Genomic DNA, 12,339 nt, shown 5'->3' with positions numbered 1-12,339 from the left:
AAAAGTTTTTTTTAAGGAATGCGATCCATTGTATCTTTACTTTTCGAAACGCCCTTATATATATATATATATATATAATGAAACCTCCTGTTATGGACACTCCCGTAACCGGACGCGGACAGTCATTTTTGTCCTGAAATGTTGTTTTCTATCTCTACAAATAGGACACTACTTTTTCTAAATTTGAAAAAGGAACTATTTTTGCTTTAAATTGCAAGCGAAAAAAATGCAACTTTTCACCATTTTTAAAGCATGTAAATAAAACTTTTTTGCCTTATCCGTAACTAAAAATATTGTTAAGCTATTTCACCACTGAAAAATCAATCTTTCTCCTGTCACCTTCAGTTATCTTAGTAAAGAAAGGAGAGAAAATGGTACTGCACTCCTGACATCGGCATCCTGACAGTTGAAATGACATCTCTCAATGCTTCTTCCCCATTGAAAATTTCTTTAATTTTCTTATCAATTTGAAGATTGTATTTAACACAACTGGGGTAAAAAAAAAGGAGAACAGAAGTATAATCTTTGAGGTGTTTATATAAATGAAACATTTATTCAGACTCTTGATAGCTGATCAATTGTGAATAATCAGCTCCATAGGTCCTCATGATGACTTACAGGTATGCATTATTTTTTTTTCCTGTGAATTATGGTAGGTTTTTCTCCAAGAAGGTATTAACCATGTTCTCTATCAAATGATTAGTAGGTGTAAGGGGATGTAAACTTAATAATTGAAACGGATTGAGAACAGAAAGCTCCTATTCGGTATCATATGTCTAACTTGAGTATTTATGCTAATAGGAAAATTATATTTATTTATTTATTTATCTGTAGCTTCATCCAGAATTATGTATTTATATCAAACTTCTTTATATATTCTTTTTTATCTTTCTTATAGTTTAAATAAATATTCTTGTAGATATTTATAGTATTCTTGTAGATATTATTTAATTATGTCTACATCTTCGAAAATATTCTAAAAACAATTTGCGATGTTAAATTACGTTATTAGTGTATACTTCGCTTAAACGGACAACTCTCATAAACGGACAATTTTTTTGGTCCCATGAATGTCTGCTTAACGGAGGTTTCATACTATCCCCTTGAATATTCTTATATATTGGTAAAGCAAAATAACATTCAAGGGGAGAGTGGGTGAGAACTTTAGATTCCAAAATTTAAATTTTTAAGCAAAAAAAAAAAAAAAAAAAAGAGACTGAGGTGGCTGTCTTATGTTCAAAAAAATTATCTTATTCCAATACCCCCCCAAAAAAAATTCACAAAATTGGTAGCATTTATTATTTTTTGTTTATTTGACATTAAAAATAGATAAATATTATTTCATCAATATTTATATTATTGGTATCCCTGTCAAAAATGGAATAGGAAAAGTATATACAACAGGAATTGAGAATTAGCTTTTAATCGAAAAAAAAAGCATTTTCTGTGCTGTACTTTTTTGAAATATACCAAAGGTATAAACATTCAGATAAGGAACAACCTGTTAACAAATATCAACAATTGAACCTGAAAACTTTTGAGATAATTTATGGAAATTTACTTGAATGTTACGTAGAACCTTTTCTTATAAAGCTCTTCGTTTTTTTAATTTTTTAACTAAATTGCAGAGGCGTAGTGTTAAATTTTCATGCATAATAATAAACGCAGAAACAATAAGACTATCAGAGTGCTGGGCCTATTTCGCGTTGAAATTTTTTCTTTTAACAGCAAGCACTAAACTCTCGTTCTTTATCCTCGGAAGATGCCGGAAATGTTTCTCATTTAACATCACCCGGTTGGCACCCGTGAAGCTAAGTCAAAGTCATACTTCAGTCATATTCTTTGCCTAAATCACGGAGGCGAGCAGCATTTTCCATGCTTCATTACCATAGAGACCCGTTCATAGAGTGGGTCGCATTCACAAATTATACAATAGAGAAAAACACACACAGAAACATCCATGACCTGAGTTGGGTTCGTACCCGCAAACATTGGCTTCGTAGTAAAGCACGCTGACTGCTTGGTCACCTGGCCGACTACTTCAGACTATAAATAAATATACAGAAATTCGAAATATATGGATTAGAGGGGCCATTCTAATATTACGTAAGCACCTTATGGTGGAAGAGATTTGGTGATTTACTTATTTTTGCTCACAAGGGAGTGGTATAAGTAATGTCTAGCCAGGGCATTAAAATGTCTTTATTTTCAAAATTTCTTCAGTAAGCAAAATAAAAAAAACATAACAAAAAAGTTATACAGGAAAAAATTTCAAATGTGAAATAAATGCTAAGTCAAGAAAAAGGAAAAATTAAAAAAAAAAAAAAATCATCGACGAGTTTTATAGGTCAGGAACACAAAGTTATGAGCACAAAAAATTCCTTAAGATTATTCCACTCTAAACGAAATTAATATGTAAAATCAGTTTTACTCAAAGTTATATATTTTTATTTGAATTTAACCCAAAAACTACTACTGTAAATGTCAAAAATCAATGGTGTGAAAGCAAACTGCCTAAGGTAAGCATGGGAAAGTGGTTGTGATTTGCTTACTTTTGCTGACAAGGGGAAAAGGGTAGTCCAAAATTGGCAAAAACATCCTTTCCTTAATATACTTTCCTTGAACCGATCCATATATATAATATATATGCGGAAATGCGAAATAAATGGACTACTGACATAATATCCTTTTCTAAAAATAAAAAAAAATATTTTTATTAATAAATTCTGAAAATCCCTGTTTTTTCATAACAGTATCTTTTTGTGTTTAAATTTTGTATTTTATGATTATTTAATTAGTGATGATATTTTTAATGATCAAATATTATAATTATTATAAAATCATAAAATACAATCATCATTAAATCTATTATTCATAAATAATTATAAAAATTATTCAAAAAAAAAAAATGAATGCTTTTTGCCAAATATGATAAAAATTTAAATAAAAAAATTCTTTTCATGGTTTTTTGCAGAGGTCTAAATGTCAGCTTTGTCTGGTGCAATTTCTTTTTTCTTGCAGCAGCTTAAAGCTGTTTTTTTAAAAAAATTTTTGGGGGAAAAAAAATTATATATATATATATATATANCACGAAATAAATAAAAACAATATTAAATTTGTAAATAAAGGAAATGCGAGAAATAAGTAATGATTTACGGTTTGTTAAGCTCAGCTTCAAAATAATAGCTAACATTTTACACACAATTTACTCAATTCTCAGCTGATATTTTACGCACTATTTACTCAATTCTACGCAATATTCCACTTTCTTTACTATGAAATGACTGATGACAAACCAACAAAATATACGATACAAATTATTTTACACGTTATAGAATGATTTTGGATTCAAATAAATGACCTTCAAATTTTCTATATCCTATGACAAAGCAAATTATGCAATTTTGATATTTCATACTTTTTCTAAAAACACTAGGTATTTTTGACACGGCATTCGAGCAAAATTTAAAAATCCATTTTTCTGACATGGCGACTATATCTGCGCTGCCTGTTGGTCAGAAAAGCTTCTCAATTCATTAACGCATCACACGGTAAAATAAAACACGGTAACAACCTTTAAATCTTTTTAAAAAATATTTAAACAATCACTCTTTTTTTGCCATAGTTTTTCAAAAAAGAAATTTTACAAAATCTAATATTTTTTCCAATTTTACAGAAACAATTTAAGTTAAGGCACTAAAAATACATAGAACTCTAAATTTAGCTAATGGAACTTGATACTAATTTTTGATATAATGCACACATTATCTTATTGAATATCGTACCGAGATTCTAATTTCAATCTTGATGCATAACATTGTATTGAGATTCATTTACAGAGAATATATTAAAGGAATTCAAGATAAAATCGTACCTGATATATATATATTTGTGGTAAGATTTTCTCTAGACTAATTAATTAAGGTAATATTGCTAATTATTGCTTAAGCAAGGAAATAAAACTATTGAGCATCTGGAATAATAGTATATCTGGCGAAATACTATTAAAGAAGATTTTCCTTCAAAATTTCCTTCAACAGCGCGTTTAAACTAGAAAGTGTTTTGAAATTTTTTTTCTTGATTTTGAAATCAATTATTAAAACCACTTACAATCTTACTTAAAACGACTTGTCAGATTTCTTAAGGATTTTTTCCCCTCACTCTCACATTTATTTGCGATTTCAAACGTGTATACTTTTTATCTACTTAATTTTTTAATAAGGATTTTATAACAGTATTTACATTTGCAGTATTCGTCCATTTTCCACGTTCTTCTTTCAGCTCCGTAACCGGCCAAACATGTGCATCTGGTATATTTGTCAGAAGTGAGTTCACAGGTAATGCTCTTTGGTCCACAATCACATCCTGTAAAAATCAAAATTAACTTGCAATATGTACACGTCGCAGGTATATTTGCGAAAATAATCTTAACAACTTTTAAGTTAAACTATCATGACTGTTTTTGATATATAATTTTGAAAATATTTTCTATACTTTATTTTTAATTCTTTTTATAAACCAAAAGAAGAGGCGCTTAAAGTTGAGATGAATTTCCGCCATACTTCAAAATAAATAACGCTACTTCGCAAGTATATAATATTTTACTTCCTAGAATAATTTATTGTGAAAATTAAATATAAAATCAATTTGAAATTTTTAGTTTAACTTCAATTTAATCGGTTTAACGTCGAATATATCGTGACAGCAACTATATCGTATTTACATCACACGTCATGAACATATCGTACGTCATATTTCCTGTTAACCGTATCAGTTAACAGGAAATATGACGTAAATTAGATTCAACTTAGAATGAAGCCGTGATACAAAATTGTATGATATAACAGTTGTCAATGCGCTACAAACATCTAAAGTAGTGTATGCTCCAAGGCGAAAATGGAAAATCATCATGCCTTACCCAAAACTATTAATCGACCAGCAAAAAAATAAATAAATAAATAAAGGAATAAAAAATTGATGATATCATCAAAGCTATAATGAAAACGTGTTAACACAAAATTTACGGTTCTCATTTTTTCCTACAGATATGTTACTTTATTATGAACATATGTGTTTGCAGTCCGATTGTCAAGCGCTTATGTTACCGCCAATGTATGAGTTCGGACTTGCTATATATTGTATTGTATGGAATATATTATATAGAATGTATAATATAGAATGTATAATATATTATGTATTCTAAAGTCATATTGTACATAATTTTAAATATCGAGTTGAGTACTAAGAAATGATTAATATTTTACCCAATATTTGCTCAATTCTACGCAATATTTCACTTGCTTTACTATGAAATGACTGATAACAAATCAGCAAATTATAAGATAAAAATTATTTCCCTCTTCATGCATAGCAATGAAATGGGAGTTATTTATCGAGTCGAGATTAAAGGGATACACGAATTCATTGTCAAATTATATTTATATTATGTCTATCATGAACGATTTCTAGAAACTGTTTAAATCCATATAAATGGATCTCTAAATTGGTGATGTGTATTGTGTCAGAAATTGGAATCATATTTCATAAGGAAAGTAATTATATTTTATAAAGATAGAAGAAAAACTTTTCTTTGAAGTGTCAAAAGCTTCCTACATTAAAGCTGGCTGAACTAAATGCTAACAAATAGTTAATATGCAGCATTGTGGAAACCACGACGTATAGGAACTATTATTGTAATAGGTAACGAGAAATTATCAATAGCAGTACTTTACAATATATAAAATTGTGCTTAACTTACTTTTGCATTTACCATCTTCATCAATGTACCCTTCTTTACAAATGCATACTTTAGACAAACCATCTAAGCGACAACCTATTGCAACATCTCCACAATCACATTCTACCATGAAATAAATAAAAACAATATTAAATTTTCAAATAAAGGATATGTGAGAAATAAGTGACTATTTACGGTTTGTTAAGCTCAGCTTACTTTGCAAGTATATAATATTTTACTTCCAAAAATAATAATTGCGAAAATTAAAATATAAAATAAATTTGAATGTTTAATTTCACCATAAATCGGTTTAACGTTAAACCTATATCGTAACAGCACCTATATCGTATCTAAATAGTGTGGTCACGAACATATCGTACGTCACATTTCCTGTAACTCGTATTGGTTAACAGGAAAAAGGACTTAAATTAGCTTCAACTTTGAATGAAACTGTGATACAAAATTACATGATGCACTCTTTAACAAAAAAATCGACGCACCAAGAAGCAATCATCCGATTGCTTTGAAATTTCGGATGCATGAATGTTTTGAACAGATATGCAAATGATTAAAATTTGGTGTCCAATGAACGAATAGTTTGATCTCTGGCGCATCGGAACTGCGCATCCAGGAGACGTAATAAGGAGCAGTTCTTCAACGGATGTTAGAACTTTCGGTTTGATTGCGATTCAGATTACCTTTCAACAACTTAAAAAATGCCTCGCTGCAGGATTTGCGCTAATTATGAGCAACTTTCAGAGTTTGACAGAGGTCGTATCATTGGATTGAAAGAGGCCGGTTTTACAAATCGGAGAATCGCACGTCATTTGAGTCGAAGCGATGCGGCGATTCGAAGATGCTGGCAAGGATGGGTGGAAAATGGCAGAGTTCAGCGTCAGGACCGTAGCGGTCGATCTAGGGCTACAGCAGAGCCTGAGGACAGAGTGATTGTCCGCAGCGCCTTCTTCATCTCTATCAACCATCAGACGTTCAACCCAAACACCAGTGTCCACCATGACCATTCACAGACGGTTGAGAGAGTGAAATCTACGCTCGCGGCGACCGTTACGACACCTGCCACTCACGCTTGCACACTGCCGAGCCAGATTACAGTGGTGCATGGCTTGATCAGGCTGGAATGATGCCGACTGGGGACGTAGAGTCTTTAGCGACGAATCCCGCTTCCAACTGTGTCCTGACGATCATCGAAGACGTGTTTGGAGAAGCACAGGGCAGAGGGGGATCCCGCCTTCACTATTTGCCGCCACGCCGGCCCTCAACAAGGCATTATGGTCTGGGGTGGCATATCCTTTGACAGCCGGACCCCTTTGGTGGTCATTAGAGGTACACTTACTGCACAGCGGTACGTCGACGACATCCTAAGACCTGTTTTGCTACCTTTCCTAGACCTGTTTTGTTCCTTTTGCAGTGCCCTGGGCTGGTTTTTCAGCAGGACAATGCCAGACCACATACGGTACGTGTTGCTATGAACTGTCTGCAAGCTTGTCAAACTCTTCCTTGGCCTGCCAAATCTCCAGATCTCTCTCCCATCGAGCATGTCTGGGATATGATGGGAAGGCGATTGCATCTGACACGGAATGTTGATGACCTCGTTCGACAATTGGATCAAAGTTGGCAGGAAATACCACAAGAGACCATCCGGGAGCTTTATCGGTCTATGTCATGTCGTGTGGCAGCTTGTATCCGGGCTAGAGGCGGGTCAACACCTTATTGAACTTGTTACTGTAACTCTGCGATAAATTATTCAAATTTTACGAAATTTTAATCATTTACTATTCTGTACATTGTTTTCATATCCACCAATTTTCGTTTCAATCGGACAACTCCTTCTTGGTGCTTCGATTTTTTTGTTATATAGTGTATTACTGCTGTCAATGCACTCGAAGCATTTAAAGCAGTGTATGTTCCAAGGCGAAAATGGAAAATCAGAGTGCCTTACCCAAAACTATTTATCGACCAGCAGAAAAATAAATAAATAAAAAATGTGATGATATCATCAAAGCTATAATGAAAGCGTGTTAACGCAAAATTTACGGTTTTCATTTATTTCCACAGACATGTTATTTTATTATAAACATTTGTGCTTGTAGTCCGACTGTCACATGTTTATGTTACCACCAATGCATAAGATCTGGCTTTCTATATATTATATTATACAGAATGTTTAATGTAGAATGTATTCTAAAATCATATTGTATTTAATTTGTAAAATCGAGTGGGACACTGTGAAATGATTAATATTTTACACACTATTTACTCAATTCTACACAATATTGTACTTGCTTTACTATGAAATGACTGATAACAAACCAGCAAAGTATAAGATAAAAATTATTTCCATCGTGATGTATAACAATGAAATGGGAGTTATTTATCGAGACAAGATTAAAGGGATACACGAATTCATTGTCAAATTATATCTGTGTTATATCTATCATGAACGATTTCCAGAAACTGTTTAAATCTAAATAAATGGATCTCTAAATTGGTGATGCGTATTGTGTCAGAAATTAGAATCATATTTCATAAGGAAAGCAATTATATTTTATAAATATAGAAAAAAAACTTTTCTTTCATGTGTCAGAAGCTTCCTACATCGAAGCTGGCTGAACCAAATGCTAATAAATAGCTGGTATACAGCATTGTGGAAACTACGACCTATAGGAACTATTATTGTAATAGGTAACGAGAAATTATCATTAGCAGTTCTTTACAATATATAAAATTGTGCTTAACTTACTTTCGCATTTATCATCTTCATAAATGTATCCTTTTCCACAAGTGCATACTTTGGACGAACCATCGAAGTAGCAACTTGTTGCACCATCTCCACAATCACATTCTGCCACGAAATAAATAAAAACAATATTAAATTTGTAAATAAAGGAAATGCGAGAAATAAGTAATGATTTACGGTTTGTTAAGCTCAGCTTCAAAATAATAGCTAACATTTTACACACAATTTACTCAATTCTCAGCTGATATTTTACGCACTATTTACTCAATTCTACGCAATATTCCACTTTCTTTACTATGAAATGACTGATGACAAACCAACAAAATATACGATACAAATTATTTTACACGTTATAGAATGATTTTGGATTCAAATAAATGACCTTCAAATTTTCTATATCCTATGACAAAGCAAATTATGCAATTTTGATATTTCATACTTTTTCTAAAAACACTAGGTATTTTTGACACGGCATTCGAGCAAAATTTAAAAATCCATTTTTCTGACATGGCGACTATATCTGCGCTGCCTGTTGGTCAGAAAAGCTTCTCAATTCATTAACGCATCACACGGTAAAATAAAACACGGTAACAACCTTTAAATCTTTTTAAAAAATATTTAAACAATCACTCTTTTTTTGCCATAGTTTTTCAAAAAAGAAATTTTACAAAATCTAATATTTTTTCCAATTTTACAGAAACAATTTAAGTTAAGGCACTAAAAATACATAGAACTCTAAATTTAGCTAATGGAACTTGATACTAATTTTTGATATAATGCACACATTATCTTATTGAATATCGTACCGAGATTCTAATTTCAATCTTGATGCATAACATTGTATTGAGATTCATTTACAGAGAATATATTAAAGGAATTCAAGATAAAATCGTACCTGTCGATTAATAAGCTAACATTTAATTCGGCCCACATTGAATAAGACGTCACACGCATCGTAATGGTGCGTGATTTTAATTTTTGACATATACAGAGTTGAATATATAACCGAGATTTTTTATTTCCAATTTGATGCATAGCATTGACGTGGGATTCATTTAATGAGAATACATTAAAGGAATTCAAAATAAAATTGTACTTGTTGTTTAATAAGCTCACATTTATTTCTGCCCAAATTGAATGGGACGTCACACGCATTGTAATGATGTGTGATTTAAATTTTTGATATAATGCAGATAAATATTTATCCGAGATTCTAATTTCCATCTTGATGCATAGCAAATAAAGGAGAGTTATTTACCGATACGAGATTAAAGGGATACACGAATTCACTATCAAGTAATATCTGTATTATATCTATCATGGACCATTCATAGAAGAGGGGTGCCATTGCCTCCGGAAAGGTTGGACTTCTGCCTGTTGGTCCGCGGGAGCTATTTTATTTCGCTCCGTTTACTTACCCTTCTCAATTTGCTAAATATCTGTTGCCCTCTCCAGTGGATCCCAGCTCATGGTGGAATGGAGGGGAACGAATGCGCAGATGCCCTTGCAAAGGAAGCATGCGACGAAGATCAACCTCGAGCTGTCACCTGCGCAGATGCGAATGTTGTCGCCAGGTTTTTAGCAAGGAAACAATCCCCGATCTATACTGCCCAAGAAACCTCTCCTCTACAATAGCTAGGCTACGTACTAGACATTTCAAAGGCATGAAGATCTCACGCACCAATATAAAATCCTATCCATCTGCAAGGACTGTCCTCAATTTCAACTAACTCCAGACCATGTTTTTGACTGCCAGGCCATTATCGGCTCCCTCTTTCAACTTGGAGCACTCCCCCCCATCGAATTCTCTTTGGCCATCGGGTTCCAGAACTTGCAAATCTTGTTATCAAGACTTCTGGAGGGCTCTAATCTTTGCACTAGCACTGTATGCATAGACACGACAACAACAACAACATGGACGATTTCTAGAAACTATTTAAATCTATATAAATGGATCTCTAACTCGATGATGCATATTGTGTCAGAAATTGGAATCATATTTTATAAGTAAGGCAATTATATTTTATAAGGATAGAAAAAAAAACATTTCTTTGAAGTGTCAGAAACTTCCTACATCGCAGTTGACTGAACAAATGCTAATAAATAGGTAATAAACAGCATTGCGGAAACCACGACCTATAGGAACTATTATTGTAACAGGTAAAGAGAAATTATCATTAGCAGTACTTTCCAATGTATAAAATTGTGCTTAACTTACTTTCGCATTTACCATCTTTAGCAATGTATCCCTCTCTACAAGTGCATATCTTAAAGAAACCATCTATGTGGCATTTTATTGCATCATATCCACAATCACATTCTACCATGAAATAAATAAAAACAATATTTAATTTGTAAATAAAGGAAATGCAGGGTATAAGTGACAATTTACGGTTTGTTGAGCTCAGATTGGATACGAAACATCATAGAATGACTACTTTTGAATAAATAAATAAACTGCAACTTGAACTTCACTTTATTTGAATTAACTGCGATCGTTATCTGTCCAAATTACCTGAGAGTCCCATAATAAATTATAAAAATTTCATAAAGTTTGTAAATTCTGATTATTTCTATCAGATTTTATTTTTTATCGACATGATTGAAACAAGGAGGTATATCTTCCAATCAAGTCAAATCGATATGCATCGGAATTCTGGCTTTTTTAAAGTATCAAAACTAAGAATGCATTTGAACGTTTCTGCTGGAGGGATGCTGTATCGTTATCTGATATCGATATAAATCACATTATAGGAAGGTTCTATCGAAGAAAAATCTTACCATCCTCAAATAAAATTAATACAGAGTATTTATGCTTTATTTAAGTTGAAAAGATGCAACCGAAGGCAATAAAACTTTTGAATGGTTGTAATTATACTATATACATATATATTTTTATGTGGCACCATAAACTCTGGTATTTATTTGCAACAATATAAGTATTATTCATCTCATAGTCTTCAGTAACAGTTTAAGTAGTATTGAACACTTAGTTATACGTTAAGTATTGATTTAAATTATTTTTGCATTTTTATAGAAATAAAAATTTAGTTACGACATAATTATTGAGATTTATTTTTATCCTTTCTAAAATGGCTGTAGCAATTTTAAGCATAAATGGTTATTTGGCCAGGCTGTCGTAACAATTATTGGTAAGTGAGTTTTTCTTTGTCGAGCGATAGCATACATATAATACTCGAGTTACAGCTCGAAGAATAAAGCATGACTTTTATAAAAGCTGCTTGTTAAGACTACATCTTTGTAGGATCTATTGTTAACTTTCTTCTTTTTAGGTTTTAGAAATGGGGAAATTGCTTCAATTGAAGTTTTCATTAAAGAAGGTACGGGAGACAGATGTGTCTATCATGTCCCATTACTGACTAATGATTACTAGATACTAACATATTTTCGTAACAAAATTGCCAGATTGCAAAATATGAAAACAAAAGCGCAATTGTTTTGTCAAAAACATTTGTCTAATTTCGCTTTGTTTTCATATTTTGCAATCTGGCAATTTTGTTGCGAAAATATTTTAAATCATTCTTGAAAAATTTCCCGTTCATGTAAGTTCATTTGATTTCGCTACTCACGTTATAGATTATGTTTCATGTTTTATTCTGTTTTTTCTTCATATTTTATTTTCTGTTTTTACGTGTTATTTTTACTTATTGTGTTCTATTTTATTTTGTGTAATTTTTGTAAAAATTTTTTGAGTGCTCCTCACACTATTGTATTGATATATTTTGCTTTGGCTATATTGATACAATATTAGGAAGCACTCTTTTTTGCGGATATAATCGTGTGGGCTGATGAAAAGATTATATCTTTTATTTTCCGGATTTTT

At 31.9% G+C, this 12,339-nt stretch overlaps 1 protein-coding gene across 1 annotated transcript in view; it reads right to left on the bottom strand.

The window, feature by feature from the left end:
• Positions 1 to 8,457: 8,457 nt before the first annotated feature.
• The window catches only part of LOC139427151 (matrilin-2-like), a gene marked incomplete at its 5' end in the record, with an annotated part of 6,825 nt that continues 2,943 nt past the window's right edge, over positions 8,458 to 12,339 (bottom strand). The window contains 2 exon segments of the mRNA XM_071187987.1: positions 8,458 to 8,600; positions 10,714 to 10,815. Of these exon segments, the coding sequence (XP_071044088.1) occupies positions 8,458 to 8,600; positions 10,714 to 10,815 (245 nt within the window).

This window comes from Parasteatoda tepidariorum, chromosome 2 (assembly GCF_043381705.1).
Source record: "Parasteatoda tepidariorum isolate YZ-2023 chromosome 2, CAS_Ptep_4.0, whole genome shotgun sequence".
Classification (NCBI taxonomy): Eukaryota; Metazoa; Arthropoda; class Arachnida; order Araneae; family Theridiidae; genus Parasteatoda; species Parasteatoda tepidariorum.
The sequence above is the reverse complement of the archived record's forward strand: the minus strand, read 5'-3'. Positions and strand labels throughout refer to the sequence as shown.